General features: G+C 36.5%; 3 protein-coding genes and 1 non-coding gene across 7 annotated transcripts in view; 2 read left to right on the top strand and 2 right to left on the bottom strand.

Moving 5' to 3' along the window:
* Nucleotides 1-1,919: 1,919 nt before the first annotated feature.
* On the top strand, nt 1,920-4,373 carry LOC140854048 (peroxidase A2-like). The gene is made up of 4 exons (XM_073249394.1): nt 1,920-2,171; nt 2,462-2,653; nt 3,492-3,654; nt 3,757-4,373. Exons 1-4 carry the CDS (start codon nt 1,962-1,964, stop codon nt 4,173-4,175), a joined length of 984 nt encoding a protein of 327 aa, XP_073105495.1. The 5' UTR covers nt 1,920-1,961; the 3' UTR covers nt 4,176-4,373.
* A 3,808-nt stretch (nt 4,374-8,181) lies between these two features.
* TRNAS-GCU (transfer RNA serine (anticodon GCU)) lies at nt 8,182-8,263 on the top strand. The gene has a single exon. It is a non-coding gene; the product is annotated as a tRNA-Ser (tRNA).
* Nucleotides 8,264-8,685: 422 nt separating this feature from the next.
* On the bottom strand, nt 8,686-15,022 carry LOC105058657 (probable protein kinase At2g41970). 2 transcript variants are annotated; one of them, XM_073249274.1, is made up of 8 exons: nt 14,912-15,022; nt 11,948-12,154; nt 10,385-10,638; nt 10,156-10,282; nt 9,788-10,061; nt 9,457-9,589; nt 9,287-9,373; nt 8,686-9,129 (listed from the first exon to the last, which is right to left on the bottom strand). In XM_073249274.1, the coding sequence occupies exons 2-8, from the start codon at nt 12,030-12,032 to the stop codon at nt 9,007-9,009; spliced, it is 1,083 nt and encodes a 360-aa protein (XP_073105375.1). In that variant the 5' UTR covers nt 12,033-12,154; nt 14,912-15,022; the 3' UTR covers nt 8,686-9,006. The 2 variants fall into 2 exon arrangements, with proteins under 2 accessions (XP_073105375.1, XP_073105376.1); XM_073249275.1 differs by lacking the exon at nt 14,912-15,022 and adding an exon at nt 12,491-13,012.
* Nucleotides 14,565-17,973, bottom strand: part of LOC105058656 (uncharacterized) — a 49,719-nt gene continuing 46,310 nt past the window's right edge. Inside the window, exons 2-3 of one of the 3 annotated variants that reach the window (XR_012137145.1) lie at nt 14,912-15,022; nt 14,565-14,659 (exon numbers count right to left, since the gene is read on the bottom strand). The gene's annotated coding sequence lies outside the window, so the exon portion shown is untranslated. The other 2 variants (XR_012137146.1, XM_010941651.4) reach the window with 2 other exon arrangements.

Genomic DNA, 17,973 nt, shown 5'->3' with positions numbered 1-17,973 from the left:
TTTCATAATATCCCTTGTTGTGGGAAGATAGTACATTTAGTCCCACATCGATTATGAGTCAAGAGAGATTCTAATTTATATGGGATCAAGGCCTTCTTTTCTTCCAGTGAGATACCTTTTAAAGGACAAAATTATGCGAGGGAGTATATATAAAGCAGCCTTCAAAGTGAACAATACCTCATGCGAATAAGCACAGAGAACTGACCCATCCCATCCATCCAAGCCACGAGTCCTTCACCGTAACACCCCTAAATTGCCATCTTTCTTTCTCTCACATAAAATAGAAGAAAGTCATTATTAAAAAAATTATAGATCATAGTCATGACATGGCTTAAATTTAATGCATAGGGTCATCATGGCAATTTTTAACTAGATAGGACATTTGAAAAATGACATCTCCTATTGTAGTATAGAAGGAAGGATATCATTAGTCCCATATTAGTTGTGAGTTAAGAAAAATGCTTCCTTATATAGTAAAGAACCACCATTCTCATATGAGGTGCATTTTGGATCGAAATCTAGAAGGATAAAATCATGACATTCATGGGCTAAAACGGATAATACTTTACATACCAAGTCATAAGCCTCTAACTACAACATCTCCTATCAAGTCATATGAATGTCTTCTTTTATTTTACTCTGATACGAATATTGATCGCAGTACAATAGATAAAAGATTCCATAATGACTTGCCATAGGTGGTAAGAAGATTCATAAAATCTCTTTTGTTTTTTTTTTTTAAGAATTAGAATTTTTCTCTTGCTGTCATTGGATCAGATCTTTTTTTTTACTATACATTTTAATCTCTAAAGCCAATTCCTTTATTTATCAATATAAGAGGTCCTAAATTAATTTCCTTCCCATGAATCTGATCGTGAGAAGAAATAGAGATCACTCATTAATCATTTTGATAAAATTCTACTTCTTCAATTTTACGATGTTTTTGCTTTCTAAAAAATTACAAAAAATGAAGTCTATAAAGTGGATGGAGATCGAATGTGAGCAGTTCAATAATTAAAAAAATGGAGAAAAAATTGTAATTGAACATGAGTAGATGGTACCATTTGATTATATTTAGAAATATTATATATGCATCATCCGATTCTTATACAAAAAATTAGTATAATTTAAAAAAATAGTATAATTATCAAATACACATTAATGCTATAGAACTAATGCAATAACATAAAGGCTACTTACAACATTTTTTTTAGTTTTTGATGCTAAGGGTGATGCATGGAAAAACAATGCGAGGGAAAGGAACACTCATATATATATATATATATATATATATATATATATATATATATATATATATATATATGAGTATATTGATTTTAAAAATTATTAAAAAAATATAAAAATTGCATCCTGCATATCAGGCAAATTATATGCTTGTTTATTAATTAAAATTACTTACACTGAATGCATGGGCTACGAAACAAGTCCCAAGGCATGGCTAGCGGAAAATACTTATCACGTGGTATCATGTCCAATTAACATTAAGCTTGACCACATTTATGGATGGCATGGATTAGCGTAACAATATAGTAAAGATAGTTTCCACATAAAATTTTCCATGCATTTGTCCCGCAACTAAAATTGACCATTCCATAGTCAAAAAATGTCATTCCTTGATGTACACCTCTCTTTTGCTACTTTGAGTTGGCAATTCTTCTAACAAAAAAACAAAACCAAAAAAAAAAAAAAAATACTTTGAATTGGCAGTCATACAGTGTGCCACACAACGGTGCAATAGGTGAGCTGGAAGCCTAAGATTTTGGAATGAGATTCCTATACTACCCTGGTCATGCATTTCCCTTCAACAAGCAAACCCAGACCTCAACTTGCCAGGGCCGTTCCCCAACACTATATATATGCGTAATGGGAAGCCACCTTAAACCACACAAGTCCTATACTCCTAGCCAGAAGCAGAAGGAGAGGCCATTGGAGAGAAAAACATGTCTTCTTCTTCTCTTCTAGTAGCCTTAGCCATCTGCTTGGCTTTGCTTCCCCAAGGATCCCAAGCTCAACTTAGCTCCTCTTTCTATAATACCACTTGCTCGAATGTGTCAGCCATTGTGCGTAGCGTGATTCAGCAAGCCCAAAGCTCTGATATTCGGATCACCGCAAGCCTCACTCGTCTCTTCTTCCATGATTGCTTTGTTGATGTAACCTTCAACCATTCCCTCCATTTCTTCTCCCCTTAAAAGATCTATTGGAGTTTGTTTTTTTTTTTTTTTTTCTTTTCCTAAGAAGAAAAATATAAATATATATTTGCATCTTTCTTGATTCACCCTTCATTTCTTTGACACTGTTATAAGTGATGCACAAACTGATGCAACAATGAGTTCTTGTTCTTCGTTTATAATGTTCCAGAGTTCTTTAAAAGAAAATATAGAATTCAAAGATGATATATCTTGTATTTTTCAGCTAATTAAATGAATTGGGTTTCTGTCAGGGCTGCGATGGGTCTGTTTTGTTGGACAGCACATCTACCATAGTGAGTGAGAAGGGTGCAGGTCCGAATAACAACTCAGCTCGGGGTTTTAATGTGGTTGACAACATCAAGACTGCAGTAGAGAATGCTTGCCCAGGAGTAGTTTCATGCGCTGATATCCTTGCCCTCGCTGCCGAAGCTTCAGTTAACTTAGTAAGCCATTTTCTGTTATCTTTTCCATTGGATTCTTCCTTCTCTGTGGTACTCCTTTAAAATGGTTAAAACTCTTCTAAATGAGAGCAATAAGAACAGAGATTATTGCAGCGGCTCTCTTTTCCTGGCTCTTGCTGTAGACCAAAAAAAAAAAAAAAAAGAGCCTCGACACTATTTTTTCTTGAAAAGAGGAGAAAAGAAAAGAGCTTAGGAATATCGTTTGAAAAATGATAGCTTCCATCTGATGATAAGGAGAGGCCAAATATGGTATTTACAAGGTCAGCCCACTTTGGATCTTTGGACCATTCTATTAGTTTTCTCTTATAAAATATATAAAGATTCCATTCAATAAAAGAAATCCAGAGTTACAGCCACTTCATTTTTTTTTTTTTTTTTTTTTATCCCGTTATCATTTTTATCTTCCAGGGATGACATATTCTTCCAATAAACATAAGTATACTTTATTCTCCATCTTTCTTTGCAAAAACCAAACATGAAGACTTTTGACAATTGTTCTTTGTTGATCCGATCTAATTGGCATCTCAGTTCGAAGAAAAAGTTATTACGGGTAATAAGATACTGCCCACAACCAAAACATAAATAATTTAAATCAAAGTAAACCAAGCTGACTCAGCTTAATTAACAGAATTTATGTAGGAATAAACAGACAAGTCTTAAAGTTTTCATAAGATTACATCAAAGCAAGGTTGATGAAAGCAAAGATTCTTGAACTACCTCATGACTCGACTCCAGATCAGCCTCTGAAATAGGCCAAAATATCACAAGTGCTGCAAGAAGAATTACAGTCTACTAATTATCCACTAACCATTGTTAACAGGCAGGAGGTCCCTCATGGTCTGTGTTACTCGGAAGAAGGGATGGCACCACTGCCAACTTTACCGGCGCCAACAACCTTCCAAGCCCCTTCGATAACTTAACTACCCTCCAATCCAAATTCTCTGCCGTCGGCCTTGGCGATACTGATCTCGTCGCCTTATCAGGTAATTAAAGAACATTATGATCATGATCAAAGAACACCAAAATGCTCTCTACTATGTTCATAATTCTAACTAAAACTCCTTGTGGATGTTAATTAATCACAGGAGCCCACACCTTTGGTCGAGCACAATGCAGATTCTTTAGCAACCGGCTATATAACTTCAGCGGCACTGGCAATCCGGACCCAACATTGAACTCCTCTTACCTGACGACACTGCAACAGAACTGCCCTCAGGGTGGGGATGGAACCACGCTCAACAATCTCGACCCCACCACCCCAAACACCTTCGACAACAACTACTTCACTAACCTTCAGAGCAATAGTGGGCTTCTGCAGTCGGACCAAGAACTCCTCTCAACGAGTGGAGCTTCCACAGCTTCCATCGTCAACAGCTTTGCGAGCAGCCAGAGCACCTTCTTCCAGAACTTCGTCCAGTCGATGATAAACATGGGGAACATTAGTCCACTCACTGGGAGCAATGGGGAGATAAGGAGCGACTGCAAGAAGGTCAATGGCAGTTGAGGGTGTTTTGTTGGAAGTTGGAGGAGGAGATGGTTTTGAAACAGAGGAGACCTGTTAGCAGGGTTGGTATATGAATAAAGTCCACTAGAAGCTGCAGTAAAAGGGTTGTTCTGTTTGGTTTTCTTTATGTCAGCGAGGTGCTCGAAGTTATATCATATCAATATCAAGTGAAACAAGCAAAGCGCTTGTTTGGTTGTCCCTGATGAAACATATTGTGGAAATCTCTCTCTCTCTCTCTCTCTCTCTCTCTCTCCCCCTCTCTCTCTGTGCGTCTGTGTGTGTCTGTGTGTGCGCCTCTCTCTCTCTCTCTGCTCACAAACTTTATTTAGCTGTGATTATCAAAAGTATTTTACATATATATATCTTCCTTCATAGTTTTTGTTTTAATATATATCAATCAAAATCCAAAATTCTATGTTTGAAGCTCCAAAGAAATTTCCAATCCAATAATATATATCCATCGTGTCCAATAATAATACTATTTAACTATTAGACTGAATTCTACAAAAAAAAAAAAAAAAAGACTGTGAAAGGTGTATATATTAATATATATTTCCTGTTTCTCAATGATGTAGCTACGTGCAAATGCGATTCTGAGGTTTAGAAAAAAAAAAAGTGTATTTTGGAAAAAAAATTAAATTAAAAAAAAAAGAAAAAAAAAAAGCAAATGAACTTTCACAGGAACTGTTTACAAATTCTAAGAGATTCTTTGTGGGTGCTCACAATTGGCAGGAGCTCACGGCCGCTTCGTAATCAATGACCCACAGACTCCACAGCTTTAGTGATAAAGAGTAAGTTCTCCTTGATCCTAATATCAATGAGGAGTCCACATGACTCATAAATATCGATCTGGCTCTGATACTATTTATCATAGATTTATAATACAAAAACTTAAATTATTGAGAATAGGATCAGCCCAAGCCAATAAATACATGTGGCTCCTTTTTTTTTTTTTCCTAATTAATCAATGTGACATTATGACACCAAGCAGCCCTGACTTAAGCTTAGACTACTCCTTCCTGGCCACACTCCAACTACAACATTGTGAGTTCCCTCTCCTCCCAGCCAATAAATAGATCTCGATTAAGTGCTAAATAAAAGATTTATATATTAATTATTCAGAAATATTAATATCCAAACAAAGAGGAACAACCATCAGCAAAATGGGGACATGGACTGGTGATATCGGCAAAGTTGATGTTGTTGATTTCATAAGTAACATACGGATTGACAATTAGTATTTGGCGCCTATCCGATATGGCATACAGTTGTCACGCCCCGAACCCAATACCCGGGTTGGATACGTGATGGCCGCACACTCCTTAGAGCAAGCCCTAAAGAATATGCAAGGCCAAAATAAATATTACAACCTTAACATCCATAATAATTAATTTCAAATATAATTCATAAAACCTTGCATAATTACAATTTAAATTTCTTCAATTCTCTGATCAGATACTATGACACTCTATTTATCCTTCTGCTCACCCGTAAATCCAAGCCATAGCCAATCTAAGTCATCCTGTAACTCTGAGAAGAAAAAGAAAGATGAAGTGGTGTGAGCTTTACAGCCCAGTAAGAATTCCCATATCACACTGACATAGTAATATAATCTGAAATTAAGAATAAGCAATAAAATATAAAACTCATGTTCAACGTCCAGAATAATGCAAACATTCATAAATTTTCTGTCTTGTTAAAATAGATACATCATCATATGTTAACTGGTGAAACCCCTTTTATTCAACAATTATTTCATGTCTTATCTTTCATTTCCCCTTTCATAATCACATGATTTTTAACATTTTCTTTCTGGTTCTGGACTATCCAATTATATACCTCAGTCATCATCCGGATCGAATCCATTTAAAGTCTTTCAAGACTGTCCCAGGATGAGCTCCTGGCCGGCTGTCCCACGTACCAAAGCCCGTGAGAGGCTGTCCCAGGCATAAGCTCCTGGCGGGCTGTCCCAGGTATGAGCTCCTGGCCGGCTGATCTACCTGTAAGCCAGTGGGGGCTGTCCCAGGCATAAGCTCCTGGCGGGCTGTTCCACATGACAAGGCTAGTCCATACCATATATCTCTTTCTTTTCATTTAATCATTATGTATTGACTTCATCAAATCAATTCCGACTTGCATTATGATCAATTCAGATATGTCATATCCATATAATCATGCCATCAATTTCTGATACATATATATTGACATAACATACTCATGCTCAAAATCAAATAACAGTATCTCAGGTATAATAAATTCATCGATCTCAAATCCGACGATGCAAAACCAACGATGCAAGACCAACAGTAAAATAGCATATATATAATAGTGATCATGTACAGGGATTCTTACCTTTACCGGTGACTGATCCAAACACAGAAATCGATGTTCTTCTTTGATTTATGAATTTCTTTAACAAAATATTCCACTCGATATCATTTGCAGATGATCATCTCTTCGTAACCCTGATCAATATAAAAATCACATATGGAGAAAATTACCGATAATCGACCTGATAACACAAATCTAGGATCTCTCTTAGGATTAACCAAAATTAGGATTTACCTAAGTATCTAGATCCTCCACTGATCCATAAGACTTCTAGAGAGAGAAAATCCATGAAGAGAGAGAAAATTTTAGAGAGAGAAAGTAGAGAGAGAAAGTGGAGAGAGAAACTTTCGTATCCTTCTGATGAGGCACTTATGATCGAGATCATTAGAGGTCCTATCAGGGTGACTCAATATGAATCAAGTGTTACAAATTTCGAATAGGATCGAACTGGGATCAGATCTACCGCACGAATTTCGGAGCAACCTCAGATCATCTTATTTTCATCTCAATTCTATCCTAGGGTCCGTGATGAAATCAGAGAGAGAGGAAGACTCTAGAGAGACAAAATCCATAAAAAGAGAAAAAGTCTAGAGAGAGAAAATAGGGAGAGAATCTAGAGAGAGAAACTGGAGAGAGAAGGTAGTGAGAGGAGAGAAAAAAAAATTTTCTCTCTTCTTCTTTTTATTTTATTTTATTTTATTTTTATTTTTATTTTTCTCTTTCTCTTTTTTTTTTTTTTTTCTTTTCTTTTTCTTTTTCTTTTTCTTTTCTTTTTCTTTTTCCTTTTTCTTTTCTTTTCTTTTCTTCTTCTTCTTCTTTCTTCTTCTTTGCTTTTCCCGTGGGTTCATTTGAACCGAAACAGGGGACCGTGAGGTCCCCTCGTTGGTTGGCCGACGGCGAGACTTTGGGCCAGGGGAGAAAGGGAAGAGGGAGAGGAAGAAGGGGAGGGGCTTATCTTGCTCCGGCGGTTGAGAAGAGCTCCGGCGAACCCCTTTTTCCCATCTAAGAACCCGCGGATCCTCGTGGAAAAATCCCTCAAATTTCTAAAAAAATCTTTCCAAAACCAATTGTAGAGACATAAGGGAGGGAAAGAAGATTTTATAGGGGAGATTTTTTACCTCTGATCGGACTCTACCGGTCCGATTTTGTCGTAAACGGAGAGGAAGAAGACTCCGGTTAGGAGTCTTCCTCCTCCTCTGTTTTTTTTTTTTTTAATTCTGGATTATTACAACAGTATCCAGCGATCTTATCGACCTAGTTTGTCGGGACTCTTAATTTAAATATTTTTGAATAATAAATTCTTTTTCTTCTACCAAACTGCCGTATATCTGCTTAATAAAGTTGTTAGCGATACTGATATGAAACGTAACAAAACGTCTACATGCCTAATTTCTCTTCTGAACGGGAAGTTGGAGGTTCTCTACGGGAATGTTCGGGCCATTGTAGTCTTGTCGAGGATTTTCCATGCGGATATTTGCAGAGGTTTTCTTCGAATTGTTTGGATGCGTCTCTGGGAGAGGATACTCCGTTACACTAAATCCGAGGCAGAGAGGGGATGGGAGTCATGGCAGCAGGAGGGGGAGTGTCACAGCCGGTGCACCAAACGGCCGTGAGAACATGGACTTTTTCTCAGATCGAAAAGTTGAGGTAATGAAAACGCCCAATCAAGCAAAATGTCGCTTTGGCCGAGTGGTTAAGGCGTGTGCCTGCTAAGTACATGGGGTTTCCCCGCGAGAGTTCGAATCTCTCAGGCGACGAAATTAAAGATTTTAAATATATATATATTTTTTAAATAAAACATGGTGGATTTAGAACTTCTTAGAAAGAGGGGAAAACAAGGTCAAACAATAATGCAGGGTTGTTTTTCCTCTTCTGTTTTTTTTTTTTTTTTTTTTCCCCACGGTTATATGTAAAAAATGCTTTCAAATAAAGAAGCATAGTTTTCACTGCCATCACCGTCCTTGTGTCCATCAGCGCCACCAGTCCCTTCATCCTGGAACTTGGCTACATCGGGCACTAAACCATAGAGTATGAATAGAAGCATAGTTTTCTTTCTTGCTCCAGTTCATGATGCATTACAAGAACCACATTAACTCTAGAAGTAGATGCCCATGCCACAGATTTGGATATAATGTTTTGATTGTCATACAATTAGCATTAAACAAGAAATTAGTCCAAGTTAACAAAAGTTTTGCTGTATTCAAAAGAAGAGTCATAGTTATTTTAGTTGATTGTGTAAGACATTCACATACTGTGACATATTATCAGTTTTCATCCACAAAATTTGCTTGATACATGGAGAGGACTGAATCAGGATGGTGTAATCACCAATAATAATTGGGGAGAAAACACAGTACTGTGAGGTCAATTATGGTTGTCTCCAGCAGGTTTTGTTTTTAGAAGAGGTTGAAGAGCCTTGACATCGATGGTCATATTTGGACCTGAATCAAGATGGTACCATCACCAATAAAAAGTGGGGAGGAAAAGCAATGCTATGAGGTCAATTATGGTTGTCTCCTGCTGGTTTTGTGTTGAGAAGAGGTTGAAGAGCCTTGACAACAATCGTCATATTTGGTCGGAAGTCAGCTTCATATTGAACACATAGTGCTGCAACTGCTGCCATCTGAACACAAACACATCCAGATGTATATATCCATAGAACTTGTTAGATACTCAAGGATTTTAAATCTCCAAAATATCCTAAAAAGATATAAAGAAACATGCAATGTTTGATATGTACAGACATTGTTTAGTCCACAGAAAAGAAAGCAAGGACATACCTTTGCAACAGCTTTTGGTGGATAATCATTGTTTAGCTTAGGATCCACACACTGTTTAACTTTGTCTTCGCTCAACCTTGGAGTTGCCTTTATTATCACATAATTCAAGATTAGATAGCAACAACAAAGCAATAGCTATTATGATGACAACACTGTAGAGTGGAACCTACCCAAGTAACAAGGCTCTGCTGGCCTTTTGGCATTGTATGGTCTACAGGCTTTCTTCCTGTTAGAAGCTCTAAAAGAACGACACCAAAGCTATAAACATCACTTTTCTGTGTCAATTGCCCTGTCATTGCATACCTGTAAAACAATCATACAAGAAATATAGGAGAAATTTTTACCATCATCCACAATTTATTATTGCATGAGTTTAGTTTGTCAGTGAAATGCTTCACAAATTCTGCTCAGAAAGATACTGGATACTCCATACAATAAAACTTCAAATAAGAAGTTTCCATGTTTCCAACTATTATATACCATGAAGATCAGGAAACTTACTCCGGAGCATGATAACCAAAAGTTCCTAAAACTCGAGTTGAATGCAGACGAGCTGCTGTGTCAGGAGACTGGTTAGTTAAATTAAAGTCAGAAATTTTGGACTCATAATCATCAAACAGAAGAACGTTGCTGGATCTGACATCCCGATGAACAATTGGTGGCTGGACTTTTTCATGAAGATACTCAAGACCCCTTGCTGCACCATAGGCAATCTTCACTCTTTGATTCCAGTTCAGCACAGGTCCAGGTTCAGCACCTTGCACTCCTTTCCTCCCTGTGCCAGAAAATTGACTTCCCTAATATTAAAAACTGGTTGATAAAATTGTCTATGAACAATGTATAAAACTTGTAAGGTATAAATCCAGTACCATGTAAAATGTCATGTAAAGACCCATTACTCGCAAACTGATATACTAATATCCGATTATTTGCCTCTAAACAGTAGCCCAACAACTGAACAAAATACTCGTGTTTAAGTCTCGAAACCATTGATAACTGCATCAACCATGATAAGAAAGAGATGGTCAGATGAAGTGTAGAAGCAAACCATGCACTTGCAACTTACATAATGTAACAGTTCTGCTATGTAAGAATCACCTGAGCAGCAAAATCTGAATCAGGGTCATTTGAGACACTAGGATCTAGCTTCTTTATAGCAGCAGGCTCTCCTGTACTCAGAGTTGCATGAAAAACCTTACCATAGGAGCCTTCCCCAATCAAAGCCTTCTGGCCAAAGTTAGAGGTTAATCGATTCAGTTCAGCCAATGGTATCGCTGGTATCTCAATTGGCAAAGATTTTTGAGGGGCACCACTTCTGGCAGGAATAGGCCCTCTTGGATCTCTATCATGACCTAAATAATCAATCAACAATGATGCCTATGAGCCATTTTCTAAAATTTGCAAATACTCACAATATAATCAATCCAATTACCAATTCAATCCATATAAGTAGAGAATTTATGCTATCTCTATTAGGAGGGGGGAAAGAGGTATGTCCTTATGTAGCTCAGTTAGCATTTAGCATGTTTGTCCAAGTACATGCACGAATATGGTCCACATGATAATTAATTCAGAAGCATGCATATCATATTCATATCAAAAATTAGGGAGACTGGTAAACTAACAGATGGATCATCAAGCAATAACCATTCAACATCTAGAACCATTTTAGCCAACACATCTGGCTATTTCCATATTTGAGTTTCATGGACAAAAACTAAGGTACTTCTATTTTGATGAAAAACTACGGTAATTACTAGCTCATGATCTACCATCAAAAGAAGATTGATATACTATGGCAAAACCATCGCAGTTCACAAACAGAGCTCTTTTGAGCATTTTTGTAGGTTGCTTGGTTAATTCAAGAATGTGAAAGAACTTTGTCATTCATATTTAAAAAGAAAATCCCAATATTTTCTGATGAGTTTCAAAAGCTTGTCCTGAACTGTCACATAGTGGGGGTCAGAGGCATTCCTGTCATGATAATACCTTCAGCAATAAAAAGCTACATTACAAATTGACACCTAGAACTTTATTAGACGGTCTCTATATTGACTCCAAAAATCCAAACAACCCCTAGCATAGCTTGACAATGCCATATTATGTTGAGCACTAAAATTCCTATGAAGATGGTATCATTTCTAGAGCCAGCACATCAGAATCTCTTTATTCGCTTTTTGAAAAACCCCAAAGCATCATTCCATGAATAAAAGTTCTTTCAACAAGCATGCACTAGTTGCTTGCACCTAGGTAATCTATATTTTGGAGGAAACACCTAGATATCTGTATCAGCTCTCATTGTTTCTCAAAAAATAAAATAAAATAAAAGCAAGTCGAGAATTTTTGATAAATTACCATTAGCACAGCTACCAAGTGATTGTAGGCTCAATTAAATTTTTGAAGAAAGAAAGAAAGAAACGACAGATAAGTGATTTGTTTTCAAGATTTTATGAAAATGATAAATTCAATAGCCACACAAGATTTATAAATCTTTGTGGAGAACTCCTTGTAAAGAAGAACAAGCATGATGTTTGGATATTTCACTTATGATGAACATATGATGTGGTTGTAAACAGTTTAATCCAAGAATCAGTAAACTATAACCATGACTTCAGGTGACCTAGGTAAAATCAGGACAAAAAGACTGCATGTTAAATTTACCTGGAATATTGCGGTTAGGGGGTGCAGTGTGTTGACTAGCCGGTGGACCATAATTATCTTCATCGCCACCCCCACAGCACAACATGTTGAAAGTTGTTGGTACTCAAAATAGCAGACGCAATAAACACGTTCACAAATTATATGCAGAACTGTTCACCAGATCAACTTAAAACACCAATTCCATTCCTAATAAAAAAAGAATCAGCCCTGCAAACATAACAAGAATTCATGACCGATCAGTGCCATATGCATCCCATGTCCAAACAAACTTACTTAAAATTTCCAATGCAATGCATCTCCAGAATACACGAAAAATAAAACGGAAAAGGCACACAAAAGTTTCCATCCTTTTGCCAACTGATTCAACGTTAAAGATACCCACTCATCAATATAATCAATTATCATTCAGTAACATAAACGTTAACCGAAAAAGTAAAAAGGTCTCTAAGATTGGAATCATAGATAACCGAAAATCTGACAAAGTAATGTAGGTGCAAACATGAAAACATGACAGCCTATAGAGAAAGGGAGTGCAATACTCACCAAGAACCAATTAGCAGATTCAATATGGAATCAATTCTCTAACACAAAATTGTCAAACGAAAATTTGCAGAAGAATGAGAAAACAAAAATAAAAATCTAATATCCTAAGACCTCCACCCCGCCTAAACAATAAGGGAAATACAAAAGAAAGATAAGGAGAGAGAAATAGTTTAGACGGGAGGAGAGTTGGCCAATGGCAAGGGAGAAGGGGAGGAGGAGGAATTTGGTTAGAGGGAGGGAAGGGGAGCGGTGGGGCGTTGAGAAAGAGAGGCGGACGCGTTTCGCGGGAAAACCGGGCTTTTAGATTCGAAGCGACGCCCAATGGGTAACCGACCGCCACCTTAACATGGAGGCATCCAATCGGACGGACGTGCATGTACGTCCCACGTCGCCTCGCTATTTTGCGTTCAACCAATATTTCCAAACGCTCACCATCTCCCTTGACACATGGAGCCCAGATAAAGGTGCAAATATGGTGGCATGCATGATGCATCTAATTAGATGAGATCGCCTCTTGTAACTTGCAACAGCTAACAACTCACAAGCATCAACCGCCAAAAAGTTCTGATGATAACTATTTTTGTTTTACGATGAGATCCAATGTCTTCGAAATATGAACTCCATAGTTCTCAGTTGCTGCGTTGCGATGCTCGCCGACCGCAAGCCCATGTCGCTGTTACGTATACATCTTTTTGTATTAAAAACAAAAAAAAAAGAAAAGAAAAAAAAAAAGGTTGCATAAATTTTTCTATAATAATATATAGCATACCTGTCCGGCATGGCAGCAAGTTTGAGCATAAAGCCGGTAAAAGAACGGAGGGAGGCCCCACCCTAATATAATTACGAAATACGTCTCTCCATGCTACCCTAATAAATGATTGAGGAACAGAGTAAAGAGAATGGGAAGAACATTTATCTAATCTGCACCTTAACGAAACATATTTCGATTATATGTCAAGGAGTCGGATCTCTGCATACGTAAGGTATTGTCCATTTTGACTCATGATCATCTTTAAACTTCAGCGGACTTTAAACTTCAGTGGGCCTTGATCATTTAGAACCTCACGATTTTATCCTTTAAAAAATGCCTCACGTAAGAGATAAGATTCTAATCTATATAAGTCATACTCTCTCTTGATCCTCTCTACACCACAACACAACCCCCTAATCAAAAGGGAGTATGTATGGATAAGAAGATATTGTCCGCTTTGGCTCATGACCATATTTGAACTTCAGTGAACCTTGATCATTTAAAACCTTACGATTTTATCCTTTAAAAGACGTCTCACGTGATGTGAAACTAAAGAAGCCCTCTCTACACCACAATAAAATATATAATACATCTTAGATATCATAGAAAATGATTTATATGTGCATTTATGTATATACAAATATCCAAATCTTCATCCCTCATCTATCCAAATACGGGTGAATTCAAAACCACATGTGCATTCAAATCCAATGTAAAATGAACAAAATAGCTTCAGGAGCATAGTTGAAATACAGAACAAACGCAAAAAGATGTTCCATATCCATTTATATTCCGACATATAGAGAGATGAACACCTAGAATAGCTATCTTACACTATCATCTCACACTTGAAGTACCAACCATCCTTTTTATATCTGGTTCTCGTAAAAAATCTCATACATCTCCATCTAATGCCCAATTCTCTTGTCTATCATAAAAAATAAATGACTACGATGTTTCCGTAGTCTTTTATTTTATTTGTAAAGCATAATCCAATTGAGATAAAAGTTTATGGACTTCATAACCAACCATAAAGGCCATACAACAAGGAGTATCCAAGGAAGTATTGAAATGAATTCATCGGAAACACTGAGCCCTCGTGTAGCCGTGACTCATAAAACGGTGTCCAACATTTTGAAAGCATTCTATAGACTGTAATTACATGCAATACGCAGAACCTGTTTGCCAACAAATAAACCACGAACTATGTTAACTTCTATTAAGAATTAGGGATAATAAGCTCATCGACTGTTAACTTCCACTACTTCTGAATATGGACTACAATACGAACTTTCCAATCTCGATCTCCATGATCACTGGCAATTTATCCCCCTTGAAAGAATTTTTCCATTTCCTTGCTCATGTTCAATAACAGATTAAGCTGGTATTCTTGTACTTGAATACATGCAGTGAGATTTCTACATCAGAACAAGAACCAGGATATTATTAGAGAATTCCAAAACCTCACTGATTTTTAGGTCATGAATCTAGATGTGGGTTTGTTACAAATTCCTCATTAGCCAATACATGAATTTCAGTCAGAAATTAAATATTAAGGTGTATTATCATTGGAACTCCAGTAGAGTCACCCACCAAATCCATGCTTGCACAAATAAAGAAACTGATATACTTTGTCCTCCCAACTCAAATTCTATTTTTGTTAAGCTCACCTGCTTCTCACTAAAAGATCCACCCTGGTCCCTCGGTAAGATGCCCTCTTGTGGATCAATTAATAGACTGCATAAAAGCAAAGCAGAGATCAGCATTAACTCAACCTGAGCCTGAAAAGCACCATGGAAAAAAAATTAGAAGGAAATAAATTGATACTGATAAAGTAGTAAGGAGGAAAAAAAGAAAAATCAGATATGTATACATCCGCAGAGGAGAAGTTAAAATGCCGCAAGTCACCATAAATAAAGCATATTCACTCCCAATACCACTTTTAATAACACTGGCTGCTAGCAGCCATACTAAGTCGTTCTATGTGGCCCTAAAAGCATGCGAACCATTATGTTCCTTTACATCCTTGGTCTAAAAAATAATACAAGATCCTGTATCATTAGAAAACCTTCAAACTTATCTCTGATGTTCTAATAATTTATCAAATCCTAAAGTGTTAGCTCCATCACGAAACATCCTTGATGCCTGATCATTAATATTAGTCACAGTGCTTGTTCTTGTTTCCATTGACAAATCAAATGAATGATATCCCTTTTAGCGGTTGGTGGAAAAAATATTGAAGCAACAAATGGAGAAAAAACTGGAATGCATTAATTTTTTGCTGTATAATCCTGATAAAAGCATTCACGGGCTTGATTAATTACAATGCTAAGGACGTACAGAATTACCTTTTACTATCATATAGTTTACTTCCTAAACCTCTCTACTATCTCATGAAAGTTCCTTCTTTGTCCATTAGAAAGATTTGAAACTTCACTGACATAATTCCATTGCAGCACATTCTCTCTATATATTCACTGTGTACAGAGTTCAAAAGATAATACCAAATCCATCACGAAACCCCTAAACCAAAAATAAGGCACTTGATAAAATTTAATGATCTTCATGCATAGCTTTTGGTGTCCAATTCCAAGAAAATCTTCCATATCATGTGAAATTTATTAGGGTTGCAGTGGTTGACATTTATCTGGCTGTGCATACTGCGGGAATTTGCCTCCTACATCATAGGGCCTGTGGTCTTTTTGGGTAGAAATTGCATGAACACAAAAATGCAGACATGCATGTTGAAAGAAACAGCAAAATATGAAGCACATCACTTGAAAAGGTGTTTATTTGGTGATTGTGTTTACAAATGTCCATAAAGTCAGGGCCTCACTTAAAGATGTACAGAAGGGGAAAAAGGGCAATAGGAGAAACATGCAAAGCTAGAAGTGGCACTGATGGAGTGGGAGTAGCAACTGATAATATCAGCATATAACATGTCAAAAATATAATATGATAAAATATTTTGGCATGCTTCTGGTATCAGCCTTTAGAAACATCTTTTGTGACATCCAAGGTTCTTTTTGAAGCAGGGAAAAATTAATCAACACATGCCAAAAAGCAGATAAAGGATTAATAGACCATCAGAGTCAACTGATTGCCTTAAGCGAATCTCAGGTGCTTCTAATAACATATATTATAGTGAACAAAAAAGAAAATAGTATAAAACTAATTGAAGACTTGAGTAATTGCTTTCAGTTGTGTTTCGAGTTCTAAACCATCTAAACAGCACAGCACAATTATCAATGACTTTCTATGTTGCTCTTTGCTCAAGCACAAACATTAAAAAGCAAAAAAAAAAAGGCAGATTAAACTGCCAAAAATACCAAATATTTAGTTTTCATTTGTCCTACATCCACAAAGCAACTGAAACTAAATTGTTTTGCCTGCCTTTTGGCAATGACTAACCAGTCAGACATGGCAATGTACATCATCAAAGAAAATTGCACCACACCAACTCAACGTCCTGCTTTACATTGACTGTGGTGACCATATATTTTGCCTCTTAGCACTTAAGTATTACACCCACATAAAAGCATAAAAATAACCTTTAAAAGATCTAGTGGAATTGTTATCCCATATTCAATATTATCTTACATAAACTACCTGCCACAGTTGCAGTTTATGTTACTAATATATTGAATAAGTCCACAGAATCAACAGGAAGGTTGCACTGTTCTTTATCTCTTCATGATGAGTGAACTCTATGGTTATTATCAGATCCATAAGTCTATTCTTCTAATGTTCCCATGTTTTTGATGTATAAACACATTGCCCCCAACCTTAGCAACTTGAAAGGAAATCCACCAGCTCCTTCCAGACTAATAAAGAAATGATCAACAAACAACACAATCAAAGATTCAAGTTCTGTATAATGGTTGTATGACTGCTGCCGAATATCACCTACCAAGACAGATATATGTGCACATGCATATCTAGAGAGAGTGCTCTCCTTCTGTTGATGATATTCAGGCTTCAAACCTACTTGTAGAAAATCAAGATGCATGTTTTAAGCTAAGGATCCATACACCTGATCATAACTTAACATCTAAAATACCAAAAAATTTAATGAACAACACTAATAGTGCTGTCATGTTAAATAGATGATAATACATATAAATTTTGGGATCCATGTTAGTACTCTTTAAAGTATGCATACACCAAAAGTCAATTGGTTTGGGTGTTTCCACAAATGAAACTGTCTATATTTAACCACTTGATGCTTAGGCAAATGACCTTTTAAATGTAGAATTTTGGTTATAAATATTTTATATGTAGATAATGATCAACTGTGTGGATACTTAACTCAAGATGCAAAAGTAGTCTATCTCAATAAACACACATGCATACAAACTTTAAATATTCTTCAGACTTACATGTGTATGAAATAATTTTTTAATCAATGGTTGTTCATTTAATTTTTTTAAAAAAAATAAAAGAAAAGAAAAGATTTTTTTTTTGGCTGGTCAAGTCTCTGAATCACAGGAGTTTCCTATATTTTTTGGGCTTAATGCTTCCGAATGTGAACTATGCAAACCACTTGAAATTTGGTCCACATGTACTTAAGGGTATGTAGAAGTAGATGGAAAATTTGGATCATCAACTTGAATGCCCGCACCAGATGTTTTTGCACTAGGTAAAACTCAATTAGTTTGCTTTCCCCCTGTTGAGAGGAGAATATACATAATCCTCTTACCTTTTCCACTACTAAATTTAAATCTGGATGATC

Source organism: Elaeis guineensis, chromosome 15 (genome assembly GCF_000442705.2).
Source record: "Elaeis guineensis isolate ETL-2024a chromosome 15, EG11, whole genome shotgun sequence".
In the NCBI taxonomy this organism is placed as follows: Eukaryota; Viridiplantae; Streptophyta; class Magnoliopsida; order Arecales; family Arecaceae; genus Elaeis; species Elaeis guineensis.
This window is presented reverse-complemented; position numbering and strand designations above follow the sequence as displayed.

What these genes read in the sequence shown, in the direction of transcription:
- LOC140854048 (XM_073249394.1), top strand. Translation starts at nt 1,962, where the DNA reads ATGTCTTCTTCTTCTCTTCTAGTAGCCTTAGCCATCTGCTTGGCTTTG. An exon ending in CCGAAGCTTCAGTTAACTTA is followed by an intron (nt 2,654 to 3,491) that starts GTAAGCCATTTT and finishes CATTGTTAACAG; the next exon opens with GCAGGAGGTCCCTCATGGTC. An exon ending in TGATCTCGTCGCCTTATCAG is followed by an intron (nt 3,655 to 3,756) that starts GTAATTAAAGAA and finishes AATTAATCACAG; the next exon opens with GAGCCCACACCTTTGGTCGA.
- LOC105058657 (XM_073249274.1), bottom strand. Translation starts at nt 12,032, where the DNA reads ATGTTGTGCTGTGGGGGTGGCGATGAAGATAATTATGGTCCACCGGCT. An exon ending in CCCTAACCGCAATATTCCAG is followed by an intron (nt 10,639 to 11,947) that starts GTAAATTTAACA and finishes TTGATTATTTAG; the next exon opens with GTCATGATAGAGATCCAAGA. An exon ending in TTTGGTTATCATGCTCCGGA is followed by an intron (nt 9,590 to 9,787) that starts GTAAGTTTCCTG and finishes ATTGTTTTACAG; the next exon opens with GTATGCAATGACAGGGCAAT.